General features: G+C 44.5%; 2 protein-coding genes across 2 annotated transcripts in view; both read left to right on the plus strand.

Moving 5' to 3' along the window:
• The window catches only part of LOC145425144 (NACHT, LRR and PYD domains-containing protein 12-like), a 596587-nt gene that overhangs the window by 403249 nt on the left and 169869 nt on the right, over positions 1–23469 (plus strand). The window lies entirely within an intron of this gene.
• Positions 1165–22620, plus strand: LOC145425176 (NACHT, LRR and PYD domains-containing protein 12-like). The gene is made up of 7 exons (XM_080298175.1): positions 1165–1850; positions 1967–3758; positions 7246–7419; positions 10400–10576; positions 12369–12545; positions 21226–21399; positions 22075–22620. The coding sequence occupies exons 1-7, from the start codon at positions 1589–1591 to the stop codon at positions 22085–22087; spliced, it is 2769 nt and encodes a 922-aa protein (XP_080154301.1). The 5' UTR covers positions 1165–1588; the 3' UTR covers positions 22088–22620.

Consider the following 23469-nt stretch of genomic DNA (forward strand, 5'->3'; position numbering starts at 1 on the left):
AGATTCACATGCAGACTTGTCCAGTGAAACCAGTGCAAGTACTGCAGTACAGAGCAAAGACTAGGCAAGCCAGGAGAGGTCTCCAACTTTCTGAAAGTATCAGGATATTTGAGTGATAAGAAAAAGTGGATCATGCAACAATGTCCCTCAGCACACAAAACAGTCAAAGCAGAATAAATATGTTTTAGAAAGGCCGATCAAACACTTACAGGGACCTGAAGAGAGAGAACCAACAAAATGTCATGGCTAACAGAGGAACTCAAGCACAGACTGAGTTCTGACAAACAAATCAGAATCAGAATCAGAAAGGGTTTTATTGCCAAATGTTGAGCAGGTTTACAACATTAGGAGATTGCTGCGGTGCTTCAGTGCAAACATACTGTCATAAATTACGCTTAAATAGACATGAAAATAAAAATAAGAATAAGAATTAAAAGTGCTAAGTAGATAGGTAAATACATGAGTGCAGGTGGTGATCAGTGCCAAACATGGAATGATGCATTGAACACAGCGTAGGGTCATGTGTTAGGGTTGGGAACAGTCATATGGTTATTGTTCATGTGTCCAACAGCAGAGGGGAAGAAACTGTTCTTATGGCGAGAGGTTCTGGTGCGAATGGACCGGAGCCTCCTGCCTGAGGGGAGCAGGTCAAACAGACTGTGTCCAGGGTGAGAAGGGTCAGCTGAGATCCGAGCTGCACGCCCCAGTGTCCTGGAGGTGACAGTTTATTTACCAAAGGGGTGAACCACAGTGCTCTATATATGTACAGTGAGTTGTGGAGGGGGTCCAGGGCTCCAGGGAAAAGAGGGAAGGGAGTCCACACTCACTCCTCTTCAGTCACTCTTGTCCTGCTCTCCACTCACACAGTCACACACGGGAGTCACAGGTAAGCGTCTGTAACCAGGTCCGGGGAAATATTTACTCAAGTATACACAAAGTTAACCCAACTGGTGAATTTAGAGAGAGATTTCTTAGCAAGGAGCTGAGATCATGAACACAGGAGGGTCAATGTCCCAGCGACAAACTGCTCCATGCCGCAGCGTTAAATGGTTACCGGTAAGCCCAGGTGAGTCAGCAACAGGTGGTGTAATCCTCATAGCTGTGTGGACCAAGAGCGAGAGGCCATTACAAGCTCCAACCAGGCAGGCAAAACAATAGCAGGAGAGAGCAAAACATAAAACCTGAAAAGCCATCATGAGCCAGCCAGAGAGACACAGAGTTTATACTAGAAGAGAAACCTGCTCATCTTCATCATGTTTGTTTAAATAGAGAAAATCAGAAGTCTCTGTGTGTCAGACCACGGCTCTACACGGACACTTCTAAGCTGCTTCAGAGTGAACTGACCCAGATAATCTGCACACAGCGGCTGTAAAACAGTGAAAGTCATAACTGTCTCTCTGATGGAAAGCTTTTATTGTGAAGTCAGGAAGTCTGCAGGAAGTGTAGAGTTTGTATTCATCACTCAGTGTTTAATGAGACAGGCAGACAGGAAGAGCAGCTCATTAGTGTTGATGAAATCAAAGGAACTGTGAGGAACTGCAGTTTGGTCACATCTGGATGTTTTTCACTGACAGTAAATGTTTTAGTGATGAAGAAATGTGTTCACAGAGAGAGGAGGAGGAAGAGGAGTGGTGTTTGTGAGGAGGAGCAGCTGTCCTGCTGTGCTTTGTGTCAGGACGTCCTGAAGGATCAAGTCTCCACCAGCTGTGGACACTGGTTCTGCAGACAGTGCATCTCCTCATACTGGGACCAGTCTGCTTCATCAGGAGACTCCTCCTGTCCCGAGTGTGGAGAAAGATCCAGAAGCAGAGCTGGACTGCAGACAGCCAGTCAGAGCAGCTGTGTACAAAGTAAGACTGAACATCTGTCTGCTGATGGACTCATTTCTGAAAACTGGACTTCTTGTGTTGTTCAGACATTGAAGACTTTTCTTTCTCTTTAGTCTCATTGTTTTTCTTTCTTTCAGCAGATGTTGGTCTGCAGGAGGTTTTAGATGAACATAAGATCAGTCTGAGGAGGAGATGTGAACGTGTGACTGAAGGAAGTGATGAAACAGGAAGTAGAACCCTCCTCAACACCATCTACACTGAGCTCTACATCACAGAGGGACAGAGTGAAGAGGTTCATAACCAACATGAGGTGAGGCAGCTGGAGACAGCTTCCAAGATGGACGCCCTCCATGACGCTCCAATCAGGTGCCAGGACATCTTTAAAGCCTTACCTGACCAACAGAGACCCATCAGAGTGGTTCTGACCAACGGCGTGGCTGGTGTTGGAAAAACCTTCTCAGTGCAGAAGTTCACTCTGGACTGGGCAGAGGGCTTGGAGAACCAACATGTCAGTGTGGTGGTTCTGCTTTCATTCAGGGAGCTGAACCTGATAAGAGATGAGCAGTACAGTCTTCTGGAGCTGCTCCATGTTTTCCATCCAACATTACAGAAGGTCACAGCAGAGAAGCTGGCTGTCTCTCAGCTTTTGTTCATCTTTGACGGCCTGGATGAAAGCAGACTTTCATTGGATTTCACCAACAGGAAGCTGCTGTCTGATGTCACACAGAAGTCATCAGTCAGCCAGCTGCTGACAAACCTCATCCAGGAGAATCTGCTTCCCTCGGCTCTCGTCTGGATAACTTCCCGACCTGCAGCAGCCAATCAGATCCCTCCTACATGTGTTGACAGGCTAACAGAAGTACGAGGCTTCACTGACGCCCAGAAGGAGGAGTACTTCAGGAGGAGATTCAGTGATGAAGAGCTGTCCAGCAGAATCATCTCCCACATGAAGACATCCAGGAGCCTCCACATCATGTGTAGAATCCCAGTCTTCTGCTGGATCACTGCTACAGTTCTGGAGCACATGTTGACTACAGAGCAGAGAGGAGAGCTGCCCAAGACCCTGACTGACATGTACTCACACTTCCTGCTGGTTCAGACAAAGAGGAAGAAGAACAAGTACCATGAGGGACATGAGACGAGTCCACAGGAGCTGACGAAGGATAACAGGGAAGTTCTTCTGAAGCTGGGGAGGCTGGCGTTTGAACATCTGGAGAAAGGAAACATCATGTTCTACCAAGAAGACCTGGAGCAGTGTGGTCTGGATGTGACAGAGGCCTCGGTGTACTCAGGAGTTTGTACAGAGATCTTCAAAAGAGAGTGTGTGATCTTCCAGAAACCAGTCTACTGCTTTGTTCATCTGAGCATTCAGGAGTTTCTGGCTGCTGTCTACATGTTCCACTGTCACACCAACAGGAAGACAGAGGTGCTGAAGAACTTCTTGGGACAAAAATACAACGAGTCCTCTCTGGATGATTTCCTTAAACGAGCCATTAAGAAATCCCTCCAGAGTAAAAATGGCCACCTGGACCTGTTTGTTCGCTTCCTTCATGGCCTCTGTCTGGAGTCCAACCAGAGACTCTTAGTAGGTCTGCTGGGTCAGACAGAGATCAGTCCAGGAACCATCCAGAGAGTCATCAACAACCTGAAGGAGATGAACAGTGATGAAATCTCTCCTGACAGAAGCATCAACATCTTCCACTGTCTGATGGAGATGAACCACCTCTCATTATTTCAGGAGATCCAAGAGTTCCTGAAGTCAGAGAACAGATCAGAGAAGGAACTCTCTGACATCCAGTGCTCAGCTCTGGCCTTCATGCTGCAGATGTCAGAGGAGGTTCTGGATGAGTTGGACCTGCTGAAGTACAACACATCAGACTGGGGACGACAGAGACTGATTCCAGCTGTGAGGAACTGCAGAAAGGCTGGGTGAGTCCAGATGTGATCTTTAACATCATTGATCAGTGTAGGTTAGTAGTTTAATGTTGAAAATAAAATCAGATTGTAACCACAAAGTGTTTGTGTCCGTACGCTGCAACCTTCCACACCATTCCTTTATTGTACAGACTCAGCAGCAGCTCCATGGATCCCAAATCCAAGAGTGGAGAACAGATTTGAAGTGTGTCACATCCATGCAGTCACAGCTGTTTCCACCATGTTTCCACTGATATTAATCCTGTTCAATGACACGTTTCATTTCAGTGAATATGTTCTTTAGGACGTCCACTGACATGTTTAAGTGTCCTGCTGGAAATCACTCAAATCATCCATGAAATCCATGAAAAATCCTTTTAGTGTTTCTAACTTCACCCTCTGTCCTCTCTCTCTCTCCATCCTCCTCACTGCTTCTTTCACTGATAATCACACAAACATCGTATTCAGCTACAAAATAACACAATAATATCATCTGATGATCATTATTATAAGAGCAGGATCCATATTTGATATCAGAGTAACACACTGCTTGGTTATGTGCAGTCATCATCAGTGACTGTGGGTCAAACAGAAGCTCTCTGATTGGTTGCTGACCTTGGTCACCTGTCCACTCTCACCTGTTTGTGTTTGCTCTCTCTTTGCTGTCTCCATCCTCTCTCTCCTTTCTCTCCCTCTCTGTCTTTGTACGTCACTCAGGTCCAATGGAAACAGTGACATTTACAAACCAATCAAAGACAAACGGATCCATGTCAGGTTATCCATGTCCAGGGCTCTGTGGAGCCGGGGGGCGCTACTGCACTGGGCCCCGGTCTGATGGGCCTGGGCCCCCTTTCCCTGGCGGGTCGCGAAGGGTGGGAGTGCCTACTGGGGTCAGCGGGGGAGCTGGCCCCAGGGAGGGGTTACCTGCCCCTCCCTTCCTTCCCTCCCCATCTCCAGCTGCCTCCCTCTTCCCGCTCCTTCACAACCACCCACACATACAGGGCCTTGGAGTAGGGGTATGTCACCAGGATGCAGAGGAGGCTACCCCCCCCTCTGTCCCCTTCTGGCTGCCTCTGCCTCAATTTTATCCCACAACTTAGACATTCACATTATTCACACTCTCATTACACATACATATAGGATCTTGGGGGTGGGCACAATCACGGAGTCCAAATGACCATCAGGGTGTATACCTCACCCCTGACGTCGTTGCCCACCTCTCAATTTTAAATACACTTAGTCATTGAGGGCTAGCAGGAGGGACTATGCGCTTACCTGCTGCTCCTTGGCAGGTAGCTCCATGCCCTCCTGGGTTTTAATTGCACCTTAGATCACATATGCATCAACACTACAATGAGCGGGTGGAGGGAGGTTTGGAGTCTTCTCCCACCCCCATTCTCTGCGGCCTGCTGGAGCGGGAGGGCTAGTAGGAGGAGTTGGCCGTCCGGCTGCGGTCTGGGTTGTGGGGCCTCCCTGCTGCTGCGGAGTCGGGGTGGTCTGCCTCTCCCCACCGCAGAGAAAAGGGTAACACCACCTGGGTCTGGGTGCAATTCCCCCCTCCAGGGGCAAGGGTACCTAGACCCGGTTTGTAGAGTACGCTTGGGGAGTGTGATTGTGTGTACAGCGTCTCTTTATGTCTATCTCCACGTTGGTTGAGTGTGGAGTGAGTGCACATGAGAGCATGAGGGTGGGAATGGATGTTTGTGTCTGTGTGTGCCTGTATGTCTGTGTCTATATGTCAGGTTGGGTATCAGACGCCACCTCTCTGGGGACACCTCAGGCCCTCCAAGGTTTGGAGGCCTATCTCCACCCACCACCACTTCCCCTGCCGGTGGCAGACTCCCTCAGATGTCGGTGCGCTGGTGGTTCTTTGTGTCTGGGGGTGGGTGTCCGGGTACACACCGGCTCACTCCTTGGCGGCCGCTTGTCGGGGCCTGGGGCCTGGGGCTCGCTCGGGCCCCCTTTGGAGGTGGGGTGCCCCCGGCCTCTCGGCCTGGGGCTCGGTCACTCAGGCACAGCTGGGGGCCGGCGGAGCTCACGGGCGCGTCACTGCAACTCCCCCTGGCTTCTGCTCCGCAGCTGCTTGGCGAGCCCTCATCTGGGACTCTCCTCAGCTCTTACTGGAACAGTGGCACGGCTGCCCCTCTGTTGGTCTTCCATGGTCTCTTGTGTTCTGGGGGCCTCTGGATGTCTGGAGTTTTGATCTCCTCCATACCCGCTTCACACCCTGGAGGACGGGGCTGTGGCCCCCCCACACTCCCTAGCAGATCATTACATGGAGAAACCTTTGGAATGCAAGCATGCTGATCCACACAGGTATGCACACAGGTGTACACATGGGTATTCACAGACGCGGACTAAAGCTTTCTTGGCTGCTGCCTCAAAGCACACTGTGCGCTGTCTATCTTGCGTGCTGCACAATATCGTTTATTATTAAGTAACTATTGATATCTATGACTAACTAGTTTATTGTGATGGTGCTTTGCTGTCTCTATTATTATGTTGCTCTTTGTTGTTTGCTGTCTCCTCTGTTTGGTTTTTTTTTTTTTCTCTCCATACAGGTGACCCAGGAGTTGTTTATTTTTCCCCCCCCTTCTCACCGTCTCTTCTCCCCTTTGGTTTTCTTTCTCTCTCTCCCCCTCTTTCTCTCATTCATTTCCCCTGTCCTATTTATTTAAAAAAAAAAAAAATAAATAAAAATGACAAAGGATGAACTGAAGCTCTGCCATCACGTAATGTCGCATACTGCTGTTTCTGATGTCATTTGAAAAAAAAAAAAAAAGAAAAGAAAAAAAAACAAAAAACATCATTTTGACTTGCTGTCACCTGGATCTGGACTCATAAACACTGAAGCCCTGAACAGGAATACAAATCATTTTCTGCCAACTAGCGACACACCAGCAGATAATGGCTCAGAAAGCTCAAATGAGCCAATCATTTCTGTGTTTAGTTCCCCTGAAATCAGATCTGATATCAGCAGCTCTGAATTCATTCATCATTATTGTCCAGTGATGAGATTTCTGCTCCGTTTGGTAACAGTCAGCAGGTTTTTCCTGCGTGTGGACGTGAACAGTCGCACCTGACAGCAGGTAGCAAACAGAGATCATCTTTCCAGCTGGAACTCTTCACTGAGCTGAACTCATTCAAAATGTTCTGGAGTCAAAACAGGAAACAGTCCAAATGTGTGTCTTCACTCTGACTCTGGATCAGATCTCAGTGACAGACTGTGGACATTATGGAAGCCTAAAGGTGACACCATCTTCCTCCTTCATCTGCATATTAAAGCCAAACAAAGATTCTCATTAAAAGTCTGCAGGTCTGAGAGAGACTCAATCGTTGTGTCATGTCAAACACAGTAAGAGGAGCTGAAGCACAGATGTGAAGAGCAGATTCATCAGATTATGACCTCACTCTGTTTTGTCTTCATATACATTCAGTCTGTGTTTATAATGCAGATTTTCTGCTTTTATAATAACACATTTTATATGTTCTATCATCACAGACTGACTCAGTGTGGACTCTCAGAGTCTCACTGTGAAGTTGTGGCCTCAGCTCTGAAGTCCAACCCCTCCCATCTGACAGAGCTGGACATGAGTTGGAACAAGCTGCAGGATTCAGCAGTGAAGCTTCTGTGTGCTGGACTGGAGAGTCCAAACTGTCGACTGGAGACTCTGAGGTGAGTTCACTGACTGAGGCTGTTGTAGTTTTTCTATATTTCATGTCTTTGATTGATGTTTGAAACTTTCTTTAGTTCCGAAATGTTCAGGATGTGTCTGAAGACAAATGTGAAGAAGTTTGAGTGCTTTCAGAAATGTTGTCTTTCCAAACGACTGAACAACAGTTTTTCCTTTTGGCTCCAAACAGAAGTGACAGACTTGAGCAGGGTTCATTTAAAGGCTGACAGAAGTGGAGTGGTGACGGGGAGATGTTTGACAGGACAGTGTTTCAGCCTCCACAGGTTCATGTTGTGCTCCATCAGTCAGTGAAGATGAAGTCAGTGCTGATGAGGCTGTAGAGTGTGTGAGGGATGTGAATGAGGATGATGAAGATCTGATGATAGCAGATAAAAACAGGCTGCAGAGACTTTGAGCCATACAGGGCACACAGTGTGTGTACAGAACAGCTGAAATCATTATGGAGACCTCACTGGGATATGGAAGCATCACAGTACAGCTTCAGTGAAGCATTAAAGTCTCTGATATGAGATGAGAAATGAAGCAGCCAGAGCTTTTTCATGAGTGGAAATCCACTGTGACTGTGAGCTGCTGCTACAGCCTCCAGATTAGCCAGCAGCTCATCCTGCTCAACATTTTCTCACCAACTTTATTGGAAGTGTGATGTTTTCAGCTGGAGTGATGGTCAGGGTGGCCTCCCTCTCCTCTTCTTCTCCTCTTCCTCTTTCATTTGTAAAGCCACTTCTGCTGCTTTCATTCATTTGGAAGTCCTGTAGCTGAGTTTGGGAGAGACTAACAGCCTCGGCAGCAGAGGGGAGAAAGGCTGTAACACCACCACTTTACTCTGTTCTACCTGTCACATCATTTTATCAGGAAACAAATATGCTCATGTTTTTACTATGTTTGTCTTGAAGATGTAAGAAGATCACATGGTGCTTTTTATTATTGTGTTGGTTTGTTTCCTGTCTCTTGGATGGAGCCCAGCTGTGCGTGGCCCCTGGGCCTGTGGTCAGAGTGTGTGCTGGATAATCCGGCCCAGGATGAGGCCAAACTGACATGGGATGAAATGTCTGTCACTGTCATGGTCCTGCGACCATGACTCAGTGACTTTATGTTTATGTACTTATTGTTATTACTTTCATTATTATTCATGGCTGTTTTGGGATGGTTTGTGTTTGGGATTTTAGACACTGGGTTCTGGGTTTGTGCTCCCTCTGTTGGTCCCTGGTGTTAGTGTTCCCCTGTCTCGTCAGGTTAATCAGGTCCAGCTGTGTCTCCTACCTGTGTGTGATTTCCCAGTGTCTCTTTGTGTATTTATAGTGTGTGATTTCCTCTGCTCCTTGTCGCGTCGTCTGTGTACATACCCTGTGTTCATCCTCTGTGTTACCCTGCGTACTCTGCATCTACCCTGTGAAATCCTCTGCGTGCTCTCCCTGCTGTTCTCCCTTCATGTTCAGGTTTGCCACTCCCTTTGTGTAGTTTCTCCCAGTTTAGTTCGTCCTTATTTCTGTTTTGCCATCTCCACTTTATGTTTAGTATTGTCAATAAATCACCTTCACATCTGAGTAAGTGCTGCATCTGAGTCCTCCTTTCCACTCTTCACACGGCCGCTGCCCCGGACCGTGACAGTCACATAATTGAGCTTAGTGTAGTTTCATTTCTGCACAATTTAAAAACAACCAAAACTTTGTTCTGTCTTTTCTATGTTATACTGTAGACTTTCTTTGATACTGTGTCCAAAAGGAGCAGCTTTTACTTTGAAGGGGAGGCGTCTCTGTTTCCTCTTCAGGTTGGATGATGGAAGCAAATGAGTGTGTGATGTTCTTTCAGTGTTGCACTTTGTAGACGCTCCCTGAGCACTGGTCTCACAGCCAGCTGCACATAGAGACCAGTGTTGTTAGTCCAGGTCAGAAGATGACTTGTTGGAATGAAAATGAGCTTGTAGTTTGTCTGCTTTAATAATGTGACTGGAAAAAGGTGTTGGACTTCAAATATGTCCATTTCTTTCACACTTCACCTTTAAAAGTGAAGCCTTGTGGTTCCTGGAAGGTGTTGTGATATTATGATACCATGGTAGCATTTACAGGATATTGTTTTGTAGTAATATTATATAGGAAAACTGTTACTCAATAAGGCCCATTTACTAGTTGTTTTTCTCTTTCTCTCTGACCCATGTATTGATGTGTAAGACTCACAGGCTGGTACTCCAAGGTCGAAAATACCACAGAGACAAGACCACTTCCTTACTCCCATCCTCCCTTCCTTATCTTTTAGAAAAGAGCTTGTTAAAGGCCAGGTTGTTTGTTTCAGAATTCGCTAATGAAAGAACTCTGTATTCTAGGTCTAGGAGTGTATTTTGCTGGGATAATCATAAATTGTAGCTGAGCTGATAAACTACACAAAGGATACTTCTTTGCTCAGAAGGCAGGAAGACGTTTCCTTATTTGGTCTGTACCGGTTTGAACTGAGAACCTGCTGACACACGAACCTTTTTTCCTCTATATAAGCTGTTATGTACTGAATAAACCTTTGAGTTGATTATGGGAAAGCAACCTGAAGCAGTCTGAGTTTCCTTGTTCTCCCAAGCTACTCCCGGCGCTGTAACTAACCCGCTGAACGGCATACCTGAGTGTTACTTTGAATAATTAGGAATCTTATAAGGAAAGGGAAAAACTCTGCTCATCGCTCACGCCACGGAGGAAAACCGGGATGGCAATTTCCTTCAGAAGGAAAAACACGACTTTTTCAAGTCTTTGTCCTGTTTTTATGATAAATGTACGACTTTAATGTGAAACATTCAGAGTTTTTTCTCTTGTTGTGTTTGTTTGAAGCTGCTTCCTGTTGGCTTCAGCTGTTTGGAGTTTCCATTTTCTAACCTTCTACATTCTGAACCTTCTTCAGCTCTGAACAGATGATGAAACACTGAATGATTTCAAGCTCACACTTTGTCTAATAAACTTACATCTTTCATTCTTTATACAGACTGAGGGACTGTGGTTTGTCAGAGATCAGCTGTGATTATCTGGCAGCAGTGCTGAAGTCCAACCCCTCCCATCTGAGACAGCTGGACCTGAGCTACAACAACAAGCTGCAGGATTCAGGAGTGAAGCATCTGTGTGGTTTCCTGGAGAGTCCAGGAGGTGGACTTGAAACTCTGGGGTCAGTCAGCATGTTTTAGTTGTGCTGAGATGAATGATGATGAATATGTATAAAAACAAAGCTGACACTGTGAGACTTGATCAGAGGTGTGATCATCACAGCAGAGGCCTTTGGTTCAAAGTCACTGAGGATCAAACAGAAACACATGAAGCAGATTTTCCTGTTCGGGCTTTTTATAGCAGATAACCTTCAAAATATTCTGCAGTCCATCAAAAACTGAAGCAAACCATGAATCAACATGTGAACATGAGCTGATGCTGCTGAAGGGAAGCAAAGTTACAGAGGTTTGATTACAGACACAGCTGAGAGTTTGTAATCTGTCATCATTTTAAAAGGTTTAAATTTCTTCAGTATTGAACAGCAGAAATGAGGCTTTGTTTTCGGAGGCCGACAGCAGTGAACACAACAGCAGACTGGTGCGTAATAAGCAGTGAATAATGCAGGAAACAGATTTTTGAAGGTAAACTGTTCTTGAAGTACACTGAGAGAGAGAGAGCTGTGCAGGAAGTAAACGTCAAAGTCAGAGAGAATTCATGACGATGTTCATCAAACGTAAAGCGTAGTTTGGATCTTCTTCTGCTGCTGCTTCACTCAGTTTTGGTTGGAGACAGATGAAACCTGCAGCTTCAGGATCTGTGAGCTGTCCACTTTCAGCCCCGACGGCGTGTCCGTGTACGTGCCGTCGAGTGAACGATCCACGCTCTGTGTTTCCATCTTTGTGTGTTTAGCTGCTCTCATTTACTGTTTTATCTGTTTGCTTGTTGTTGAAATACTTTTGGGAGCTTCAACCTGAGATTCTGGCAAAATACATTTATATTAAAAATCGATTCAGGATTGAATGAATCAACATCGCTTTATTCAAATTAAAACCATTTAAATAGGAAAATCCATTTTTTTACAGCCGCCTCTAATGCTGGGTAATGTCAGCTGGTCCATGTGCAGCTGGCTGTGAGGCTCATGGAGCGTCTACAAAGTGCAACACTGAAAGAACATCATCCATAAATATTGAGTAATAACTGGACTCTCATACAGCGAGACTCAAATGCCTTTAAACATCAGCTTATCCTGCTGATCCAAGTCCATCACTGAGTTTGTAAAAACATGTTTGTCAATCATTTTGTTTGGTTTCTGAGGAAAAGGATTCAATAACTTGCTGCTAATACACAACATTTCATCATATTTCCTCATAACCCTCTTTTGTCTGACCATTTGATCCCATTTGAATTTGCAATAAAGGATCCACAGAGTTTGGTGACAATAATGACAGTAGATGTTTGTGTGAAAGTGCTGGAAGCAAATGAGTGTGTGATGTTCTTTCAGTGTTGCACTTTGTAGACGCTCCCTGAGCACTGGTCTCACAGCCAGCTGCACATAGAGACCAGTGTTGTTAGTCCAGGTCAGAAGATGACTTGTTGGAATGAAAATGAGCTTGTAGTTTGTCTGCTTTAATAATGTGACTGGAAAAAGGTGTTGGACTTCAAATATGTCCATTTCTTTCACACTTCACCTTTAAAAGTGAAGCCTTGTGGTTCCTGGAAGGAAAAACACGACTTTTTCAAGTCTTTGTCCTGTTTTTATGATAAATGTACGACTTTAATGTGAAACATTCAGAGTTTTTTCTCTTGTTGTGTTTGTTTGAAGCTGCTTCCTGTTGGCTTCAGCTGTTTGGAGTTTCCATTTTCTAACCTTCTACATTCTGAACCTTCTTCAGCTCTGAACAGATGATGAAACACTGAATGATTTCAAGCTCACACTTTGTCTAATAAACTTACATCTTTCATTCTTTATACAGACTGAGGGACTGTGGTTTGTCAGAGATCAGCTGTGATTATCTGGCAGCAGCACTGAAGTCCAACCCCTCCCATCTGAGACAGCTGGACCTGAGCTACAACAACAAGCTGCAGGATTCAGGAGTGAAGCATCTGTGTGGTTTCCTGGAGAGTCCAGGATGTGGACTTGAAACTCTGAGGTCAGTCAGCATGTTTTAGTTGTGCTGAGATGAATATGATGTGAAAGTTGTGCTGACACTAAACTGCAGACATCAGGTTGATATTATACTGATCCACACTGAGGATCTTCATGGTAAAGTCTGTTTTCTTCTTCTCTGGTTTAGTCCATTGACTGCAGCAGAACAATGTTCACATTTCAAACCTTCAAAGAAGAAGAAAAATCCTCCACTGGATAATTCACTGTGAAACTCTCCAACTCTTCATTCCACCTTAAAGTCTGTCTGACACTGAAATCCAAAGCAAAATGTGCGTTTGCTTTACAGACAGCAGTCCAACACAAACATACACACATCATCCAAAACACAGTCCAACATCCAAATCTCCTCCACTGCCAGCATGAATGATGGGAAAGAGAAGGAGGAACACTCTGACATTCAGGGTTAGAATGAGTTTCATGAAGCAGACTGTGAAGATCAAAGCTGCATTAGAAAGCTTACATGAATGAATGAGTGGACAGAAGTGGACAGATCATCTGAAGCACTTCAAAGGCTTTAAATCAGCACATTTCTCTTTATTCTTTATCAACTCTGTTAGTTTCTCTCAGTTTTCTGTGGAATGAAGCTAACAGCAGGCTAATAAGATGCTGACCAATAGGTTTCTATTAACGGTTGTAATTTGTATATGAAAAAGTGCTTTGGCTCAGCAGGGATCAGCTTACAGGTAGAATACAGCTGCTGGATGGGATTAGCATGTCATAGCTATCTACCAAACTGCTAACTGGGGGATTTCAGGCCATCTATGGATCATTTTTGCTAACTGTTTATTCAGCTTAGGCTCACAGGGCTGCAGCCTGTGCCCTAGCTGTCATAGGGCAAGAGGCGTGGTCCACCTGCACAGGTGAGCAGTCCATCACAGGGCCAACAGAGAGAGACAGAGAAGCACTCTCTCACATCCACACCTACAGCCAATTTAGAAGCACCAATGAACCTAAGCAGCATTTCATTGGACTGTGGGAGAACATCCAACCTCCACAGAAAGGTCAACAAGCTTCAACCTACAACCTTCTTGCTTTAAGGCACTAGTGCTAACCACTTTTCCCCATTTCAGCCCAAATCCTGCATCTTCCTGTTTCTGACTCCAGGGGTCCGTTCTTCGTACCTCGCTAAGTAAGTTAGCTGGATTTGATTGTTGACGATTTTGCGTGATCTTGGATCGTTCGGTTCTCCAAAGCTCATCTGGGACTTGCTGTCATAGCAACAGATCTGTAAGCGTAAACATGCTTGGGAGCAGGCTTACTTTATGTAAACAGGACTATATCGCCGCCACTCAGGTATGTCCGCTTCATTTATACGAAAGCAACAGCGATATTTTTCCACTGTTTTTCCATAAATAAATATTATAAATGTAACTAAAGTTAATGCAGTATTTGATTATTTTATTGATTTCACACAGATACATACAGGTCATTTCCTAAACAAAGGGAAATGTACTATTAATCATTCTATTTCATGTATTTGATTATTTCAGATGTAATTCATATTTTAGAGTAGTAGCCTAATTGTAAATTACTTCATGTAATCAAGATGAGAGACCACGGCTATAAAAGTGAAGGTGGATTTGGGAAGTGTGTCGCAGCCATGTCCTGTCCGTAAACGCGAGCAACGCATTGCGGAAGGTGCGAGATTGATAAGGAGAGTTTTCAGAATTCAGCGTATATTGCGGGATAGACAGGATCCTTTAGCTCAGTGCGACAGTGTGCTCATAGAGAGATATCGATTTTCACGTGAGGATATTATTTACTTAACCAACTTGTTGACGAGGGGGTGCAGGACCACCACCTGTCTTTTTTTGCTCTGCCCTTTTCTTGGTTGCTGTTATAAACAAACAAAGAGATTATTTCAGGGTCTCTTTCCAAGAGACGAAAAGCAATATAAGTGATAAATATTACCATTCTGTAGAATATTCTTATATTTCACTTTTACTTGTTCCCATGTTCTAGTGGGTCCTGTTGTGGCTCTAATGTGAAAGAGGATATAATGTAATATACTATAATATAATATAGTGTTATATAATAAATTTACCCTACCTCCTACTGGTGTTGGCCAGAGGGGCCGATGGCGCGATATGGCAGCCTCGCTTCTGTCAGTCTGCCCCAGAGCAGCTGTGGCTACAGCTGTAGCTGCTTCCACCAGTGTGTGAATGTGGGAGTGAATGAATAGTAGTATTGTATTTTTATTTTTTTTGCCTGTCCCGTTTGGCTCTTTTGCCATCAGAATTATTGTCTAAAAGAAAGATGCCCAATGGATTTACTTTACCAAATTGACCATCCCAGCCTTGCCGTAATGGTCCATTTGATTCACCTTTTATTGTTTATTTTATTTTCACTTGCTGAATACGGGACAGACTTGACTGGGGGAAAGAAGGGGAGAAAGAAAGAGGGAAAGAGAAACAGCTGAGAAGAGGGACGGGGAATAGTGGCATTGTAAAGCGCTTTGGGTGCCTTGAAAAGCACTATATAAATCCAATCCATTATTATTATCATTATTAAATTACTTACGAGTTTAATTTGTCAGCAACTTTCTGCCAGACCTCTCTCCTTGCTTTTGCAGCCTTTGCACTGTTCCCTTGCGTTTTAATTAAACTCTGAAACTCCTGAAATCCCTCAATCAAGAGTTCTTGCTCTGCTGCCGAAAAATACTGAGCGAGCTCCTTCGACATTTTCGCCGACCAATTAGACCAGCATCATCATCACTGAGTGCCATAGGACACTTAACCTTTGTTTCCATATGCTGGGAACTTCCTGTTGTTCCAAGGAGGACTGGAAAATGTGTGAAAATCTCCCAGTCAGTTCCTCACAACACACTTCAATCATTTCCCTCCCACAGCATCAGGACCAGGGCTTTTTCTCTCTTTGCTCCCACTAAGAGATTTCCACACAAACACCTCATCAGTGGGACTCTCAGAGCTACCAGCCCTTTGCTACAATCACAAAGCTCTTCATTGAAATCAATGATATCAAAGCTGGAATCAAATGAGTCCAAGTCTTCTGCTGATTCAGCATCACATTCATCTTTGCTCCTTGTTCTGCATCCCCACCATGGACTTCATTCCTGTCCAAGCCAGCCTTGAGTGTCCTTTATCCTCTGCTTTACTTTTACACCTGATTTTAGCTGCTTTATCTCTCTTTCAACAAGTTTCTGTGTCTCAATCTTTTTCTTCTCTCCCTCATAACAAGACAGCTTCTTCTGCCTGAGAACATGTTGGAGTGATTTACTAATCCAGGGCTGCTTATTGGGGAAAATACTTCCTGTTTCCAAAGTAATCCCCATTTTTCCCAGAAAGAAATGTAAGTAGACATCGATGATCTAAGTGAGAACATGAGCCTTTAAAAAGTCCCAGTGGGTGCAGTCAAAGCAGTCCCTCAGTCCTAGTATAGAGTCTTTGGTCCAGACTGGAACAACTGTGTGCCCAGTTTGAGCTCTCTTCAGTCCTGTGACCTGACAGACCCAGAGGGGCCATCACATCACATTTAGAAGCTCCCCTAATGGAGCCACAACACATGTCCAATACTTAGTCTGTCTTGTTGGACCAACTGGAAGAAATGACTCAAGGACTTAGTCACAGAACAGAGATTCAAATCTCCAAAATCCAACTGGCTGCATCAGGACATATAGTCTGAAACTGTGCACAGTTTCCTGTTTGAAGCTGCTTCTGTAACCAGTATGTAACAAAATATATAAACAATGGGCAAATCAGAAGATTTCAGGAACGACAGGAGCCCAGAGGATGGGTAACCACAATGAAACCACAACTGCAAATGATGAAGCAATGGTTCAACTACAGTGGGGCAAAAAAGTATTTAGTCAGCCACCGATTGTGCAAGTTCCCCCACTTAAAATGATGACAGAGGTCAGTAATTTGCACCAGAGGTACACTTCAACTGTGAGAGACAGAATGTGGAAAAAAAAATCCATGAATCCACATGGTAGGATTTGTAAAGAATTTATTCGTAAATTAGAGTGGAAAATAAGTATTTGGTCACCTCAAACAAGGAAAATCTCTGGCTCTCACAGACCTGTAACGTCTTCTGTAAGAAGCTTTTCTGTCCCCCACTCGTTACCTGTATGAATGGCACCTGTTTGAACTCATCATCTGTATAAAAGACACCTGTCCACAGCCTCAAACAGTCAGACTCCAAACTCCGCCATGGCCGAGACCAAAGAGCTTTCGAAGGACACCAGGAAAAGTATTGTAGACCTGCACCAGACTGGGAAGAGTGAATCTACAATAGGCAAGCAGCTTGGTGTGAAAAAATCAACTGTGGGAGCAATCATCAGAAAATGGAAGACATACAAGACCACTGATAATCTCCCTCGATCTGGGGCTCCACGCAAGATCTCATCCCGTGGGGTCAAAATGATCATGAGAACGGTGAGCAAAGATCCCAGAACCACACGGGGGGACCTGGTGAATGACCTGCAGAGAGCTGGGACCAAAGTAACAAAGGTCACCATCAGTAACACACTACAACGGCAGGGAATCAAATCCCGCAGTGCCAGACGTGTTCCGCTGCTGAAGCCAGTGCATGTCCAGGCCCGTCTGAAGTTTGCCAGAGAGCACATGGATGATACAGCAGAGGATTGGGAGAATGTCATGTGGTCAGATGAAACCAAAGTAGAACTTTTTGGTATAAACTCAACTCGTCGTGTTTGGAGGAAGAAGAATACTGAGTAGCATCCCAAGAACACCATACCTACTGTGAAGCATGGGGGTGGAAACATCATGCTATGGGGCTGTTTTTCTGCCAAGGGGACAGGACGACTGATCCGTGTTAAGGACAGAATGAATGGGGCCATGTATCGTGAGATTTTGAGCCAAAACCTCCTTCCATCAGTGAGAACTTTGAAGATGAAACGAGGCTGGGTCTTCCAACATGACAATGATCCAAAACACACCGCCCGGGCAACAAAGGAGTGGCTCCGTAAGAAGCATTTGAAAGTCCTGGAGTGGCCTAGCCAGTCTCCAGACCTCAACCCCATAGAAAATCTGTGGCGGGAGTTGAAAGTCCGTGTTGCTCGGCGACAGCCCCAAAACATCACTGCTCTCGAGAAGATCTGCATGGAGGAATGGGCCAAAATACCAGCTACTGTGTGTGCAAACCTGGTAAAGACCTATAGTAAACGTTTGACCTCTGTTATTGCCAACAAAGGTTATGTTACAAAGTATTGAGTTGTATTTTTGTTATTGACCAAATACTTATTTTCCACCCTGATTTACGAATAAATTCTTTACAAATCCTACCATGTGGATTCATGGATTTTTTTTTTTTTTCACATTCTGTCTCTCACAGTTGAAGTGTACCTCTGGTGCAAATTACTGACCTCTGTCATCATTTTAAGTGGGGGAACTTGCACAATCGGTGGCTGACTAAATACTTTTTTGCCCCACTGTATATTTGAAATGTGTGCACTGTATTGCATTTACAATAACAACCAAAATTGTGTGTGCGCGCACAGATACCCAAAATAAAAAGAAAAGAATGTTAGACCCGGGTCTTTTAAAGTGTCAATAGGATCCAGATCATGCCTGTTTGGTGATCTGGTGAGTTATTGGTGTGAGTTCAGTCCACGATCGATGTATGGTTTGCACTGTTTTGTCCTACCACAGTTCAGGCAACCAGACTTCCAGATTCAATTCCAAATGGGCTGTGGCTCGCCATCCATTGCAATGGAAAATTATTCCTCTTCTGCAGATTTCCACAAAGTCTGTAATCCAGTGTTCTCCGAGGAATCTCGGCTCCTTTCTCCAACTCAAAAAAACCTGACCTAAGAGTGAGGTCAGAATTACTTCAAATGAACATGGTTCACACTTAACTAACACTTCTGTTTAAAGTATAAATCATGAACAAAATGCGTTTCAATTTCTAATGTTGTACAACTAATCAAATTCTAAACATTTTCATTACATGGCAATGTAGCTATCACCAATCATTAAAGCAATTCACACTGCTCATTAAAAGCAGCAACCTTAATATACTCTGCTCAATGTCAAGTAACAACAGTGATGAATGAAAGTAACACAATAAAACATTTCAATACATCAGATAGACATACTGTTTTTTCCTTAACCTAACAACAGCAAATAAGTTCTCAACTAACGCTTAACAACGGGAGTGAGCGTTTAGCACACTCGCTAGCTACTAGCACACTCGCTAGCTACTTGCATAGTACCGTCACCATTAGCGTTTGTTTTTTTTGAAACAAACAACATTAACATTTCAGGATGCCGATCAGTGGCTTTAACAGTTTTGTTACTCACCAGTGCAAAGCACTTCGTATTCATAAAACTAGCTTCGGCTATCCAAATCTGGCGGCTAATCAAGCAGACACCAACAGCTTCGCTGTTTCAACAGCTACCACGTTTTCCCCACAGGTACAGCTATGGCGCGTGTGTCTGTCACTACCCGATCCGTACCGGAAACCCAATCGGTACCCCGCATGCGCAAATCTTACGTCACTTCCTCTCTTTGCCAACATTGCGACATTCAATATATTTGAATGATACGGTTAGCGCCCAGTTAGCTCCTAGCATTTCTCAGCAGCTCTGCCTCCTTTTCGACTACCAGGACATTTAAACAATGAATAATCCATATCCGCAACAACTTTTTGCTTTTCTCCTCAACAGAAAGCGTTCCCCGATTGAACAACAGTGTCATAAAATAAGAAGAATGGTGCCTAATGACTGAGTTAATAATACAGACTTCACGTGAAGATTCAGCAGCCAGATGAAGTGTTTACTGGCAATTGACAGTGATAGCAGACATTATCATCACTTTTCCAACAATCCTCTCCACACAGACAAGCATAAACACACTCGATTATCACTAAATCAAATTTAACACACGTTTGTAATGACGCTAATTCAGTTTACAATAGGGTTCATTCGCTCAGTCAGCAGGTGGCGGTATCCTCGTACACTGGGGAGTACACTGCCATTAAACGAACAGAAGAAGAAGAAAACCCCTGCACATGCGCGGTACGGATCGGGTAGACCCGATTTGTACGGTCTGACTTTGCACATGCACAGTAAGGATCGGGAGTCCCGATCTGTCACTATCTTTTATTTTTTTTATTTTTGTCTACATTATATTAAATGTTTCATTATTGGAAACATGTTAAGAGATACTTGTTATTCTTAACATCTTAACAGATACTCTGACCTGTAACTATCGTAAAATGCTTCGACCGGAAGTAGACACCTTTCGCGCATGCGGGGTACCGATCGGGTTTCCGGTACGGATCGGGTAGTGACAGTGGTCGTGTCCAAATTCATGGGCTGCATCCTCCTGAGGACCTGGCCTTCGCGGTCTACGTGGGCCGGGTCCTCAGAAGTTCGGGTAGGCCGGAAGTAAACGGCCGTGAAATTGGACAGTCTAGCTTTCTGATTAGCGTCACCGCTGTCTCGGTGGAGTTTAATAAACTCAGCCGTCTGCTCCTTGCTATCTAAAATATAACAGGACACTGGCATAAATTCTCGACTGTCTCACACTTCTGTTTAATCAGTTTTCTGTTTGACGTTTAGTCAGCTGTGTAAAAACCAAGGAGGAACCCACCGGGGGATTAATAAAGTTTTATTTTATCTAATCTAATCTAATAACTTTAATCTCAGCCAAACGGATTTACTCACGAACAAACAAAACACTGAAAAAAGCCAAACAATAAAATTTTTAGGTTGTCTAAGTGACTTATATCTTACGTTTAACCCGAGTAGCGAAAGTCCGCGGTGATCTGAAAATGATGTGCCGGGAGTTGTGCCGTTCTCGGCCGCATCAGTAACCTCGAGCTCCCGGCTGGCTGTCGAGCTGGTGGGTAGCAGACGTCTCCGAAAACGTCGAAGCACTTTTGCAAATATGCGATATCTTGATAAACCGAGCTGATATTTGATGTCTACACAGCTACTTTCTTGCCTGAAAATATGTTAAAAGTTTATTTTCTGACCCAGAAAGATTAGTAGGAGTAATTTTAAAACTTAGTAGCGGCCGCCATTGTTGGAAACTGGAGTTTGGCTGGGCCGCGCTATGAATTCTGGGATATGGTAGGCCACGAAGGATACACCCGACCCATCCTTCAAATTCGGGGAAAAGGAGGACTCGATTGTCGGCTGCATTCGGAGCAGTATATGAATTTGGACAGCCTTCGGCGCGTCGCTGTGACGTAATCGGTCTACAAATGCGGCCTCAGGAGGATGCAGCTCATGAATTTGGACACGACAAGTGTCTAAGCAGCCTTAGCAGCGCAACCAAACATGAAAACACAAGGCGGGAGAAACAATCCCATTGGTTGGACTGCATTTGCATCCAGGTCAAAAAAATAACCTTTGAGAAACAAAAATAAATGAATAACACAAATAATGCAATTCCATACAAAATAATTTGGATTTTTTCTTTAGAGTCTCTCTCCAATCATGAGTGTTTTTAACTGAACAGAGTAAAAACCTTTAATAATAATTACAATAAACAGTCTCTAATTCCATCTGTTTGCCACTGGGCTACACTTCCTGTTGGCTTCAGCTGTTTAGAGTTTCCATTTTCTAAACTTCTACATTCTGAACCTTCTTCAGCTCTGAACAGATGATGAAACACTGAATGATTTCAAGCTCACACTTTGTCTAATAAACTTACATCTTTCATTCTTTATACAGATTGAGTGTCTGTGGTTTGTCAGAGATCAGCTGTGATTATCTGGCAGCAGCACTGAAGTCCAACCCCTCCCATCTGAGAGAGCTGGACCTGAGAGGAAACAACCTGAAGGATCCAGATGTGAAGCAGCTGTCTGATCTTCAGCAGAGTCCAGACTACAGACTGGAGACTCTGCTGTAAGTAGAGTGATGGAGTGAGTGGGTGGTGCTGTCAGCAGTATTGTACTAAACACAGTCAGTATGAAACAAAGATCCAGTGTTTCCTGTAAAGCTGCAGCTTCTCAGTGAAGCTGTGAGAGGAGAATGGTGACAGGCTTCAGGATTGGACACAAACACTTCCTGTTTCTGACCTTTATGGTCACCATAGTAACAGCTGACACGCTCTGATCAAACACTGTCAACAGCCAATCAGCTCTCTGAACAAAGCAGCACGCAGACCAATGACTGCATTCATTTCCAAGTTTAAAGCAGTGAAGAACACAGTCTGTAGGTGAGGAAGAATTTAGTGAGAGCAGATGTTTGGATGGAATTCCTCCAGTTAACAGCTGGAACCGTCCATCTGGATTGTTGGGCTTGTTGTTGGGGTTCCTACAGAGCTCAGAGTGGACACACCAAGGTTCTTCTAATGAATGAAAGTCCAAACTCAAACTAGGAGGGAAAAACATTTTCATCAACTTCAATAAAAATCCAAAGATTAGAAAAAGTGAAGCAACAATGAGTCCTAGTACAGTCCCAGCACTGAAGTCCCTGCTGCTCTTTATACTGGATGTGCTGCATCACTGACTGACAGCTGATGAAGAGTCTCTGGAAACACTCGTTTATCTCCTCTGCTCTTCCTTTTTCTCTCTGCAGGTGGAGCTGGTGATGGTAAACAGGACGGTGTGTGTGCTGAGAGAGGAGGAGCTGTGTCCTGATGATCCAGAGAGGTTGAAGCAGCAGCAGCTTGTGTGTAGAGACGCTCTGACTGGGCCATGTTACTGGGAGGTGGAGAGGAGAGCTTCATCCAGCAGTGACTGACAGAGGAATGAGAAGAAGTGCAGATGACTGTCAGTGCTGCAGAGTGAACTGCGCTGAGAACAGCTCCACTGTCAGACACAATGTAGAGTCCAGCATCATCCCTGTGTGTCCCTCTGGATCTGACAGAGGATCATCAGTGTATCTGGACTGCTCTGCTGCTGCTCTGTCCTTCTACAGTCTCTGCACAGTCTCTGTCTGACTCTGGCTTCAGACCCTCCTGGATCAAACTCACCTGGAAAGACTTTCAAACATCACTCAATAGATTTGAATACAGAATATATTTGATATATACTGTAGATGTACTGTAGAGTTGCAGTTTGTCACTTGTAAATACAGTCTGTGAGCAGCTGTGAGCTGAAAGATCTTTCTAGAAACACGAAATCTTTTCACGTTTCTGTTGCTTTTTCATATATTTCCACAACATTAATATTGATCTCACCTGTCTCACCTGTTTCATGCTTTTATACATAATAACAGGACACGTGTGATCTGAGCGCTGCTGTGGTTGCTGTGCTGCACGTCTTCATTTAGATAACAGAGACATCTAGTGGTTCAGAGGGAGAACTGCAGGAGGTGGAGCTGTGTTTTAGCATGGAAAACTTTTTATATTTAGGCGCAGATACAAATATGACAAGTATCAGTGTGAGATACAAAAGGTCACATCAGTCAGCAGAGGGAACAGTGATCACACAGCAATGTAAGAATAGAAACATAACAGTGAATCTGGACATGTATACAGACGGAAGCAAACAAACAGGATGTAACACTACATTAAAGCCACAAATGGGAAGAAAACAAAGCCAAAGGAAAATATATTTGATCTCAGGAATCCAAATCAGATGCTTTAGAGCAGGGGTCGGCAACCCTGGGCACGCCTGTCACAGCTGGCATGTGAAGGGTTAACTGATGGCACGACCATAGCTGGACTGGCTATCGGGCATACTGATGGTGATTTTTTATTTTTATTTTTGTAACGGTATAAACAATGAAAGATGGCGGATTGGCTGGATGCTGGTCGATGTGTAAAAATAAGTCAGTTGTTTGGTGGTGGCTATGGCGGAGCTTCCACAGAGGCAGCAGGTGGATGAGGGAAAGGGGAGGCAGGAGGAGCAGAGACCCGAGGCGGCCGCCGGTCCGAGTGTCAGGTGAACTGAACTTCAGGTAAGAAGTTATGACCTGCAGTCTATCTGGGTCAGATATAAACCAAGTTTAGGTGGAGTTTATTTTCCT

The sequence above is a fragment of the Astatotilapia calliptera genome, chromosome 3, assembly GCF_964374335.1.
Source record: "Astatotilapia calliptera chromosome 3, fAstCal68.1, whole genome shotgun sequence".
NCBI lineage: Eukaryota > Metazoa > Chordata > Actinopteri > Cichliformes > Cichlidae > Astatotilapia > Astatotilapia calliptera.

Coding starts and splice junctions, on each gene's coding strand:
- LOC145425176 (XM_080298175.1), top strand. CDS start 1,589: ATGAAGAAATGTGTTCACAGAGAGAGGAGGAGGAAGAGGAGTGGTGTT. Junction 1,851..1,966: donor TCAGAGCAGCTGTGTACAAA/GTAAGACTGAAC, acceptor TCTTTCTTTCAG/CAGATGTTGGTCTGCAGGAG. Junction 10,577..12,368: donor GGTGGACTTGAAACTCTGGG/GTCAGTCAGCAT, acceptor TTCTTTATACAG/ACTGAGGGACTGTGGTTTGT.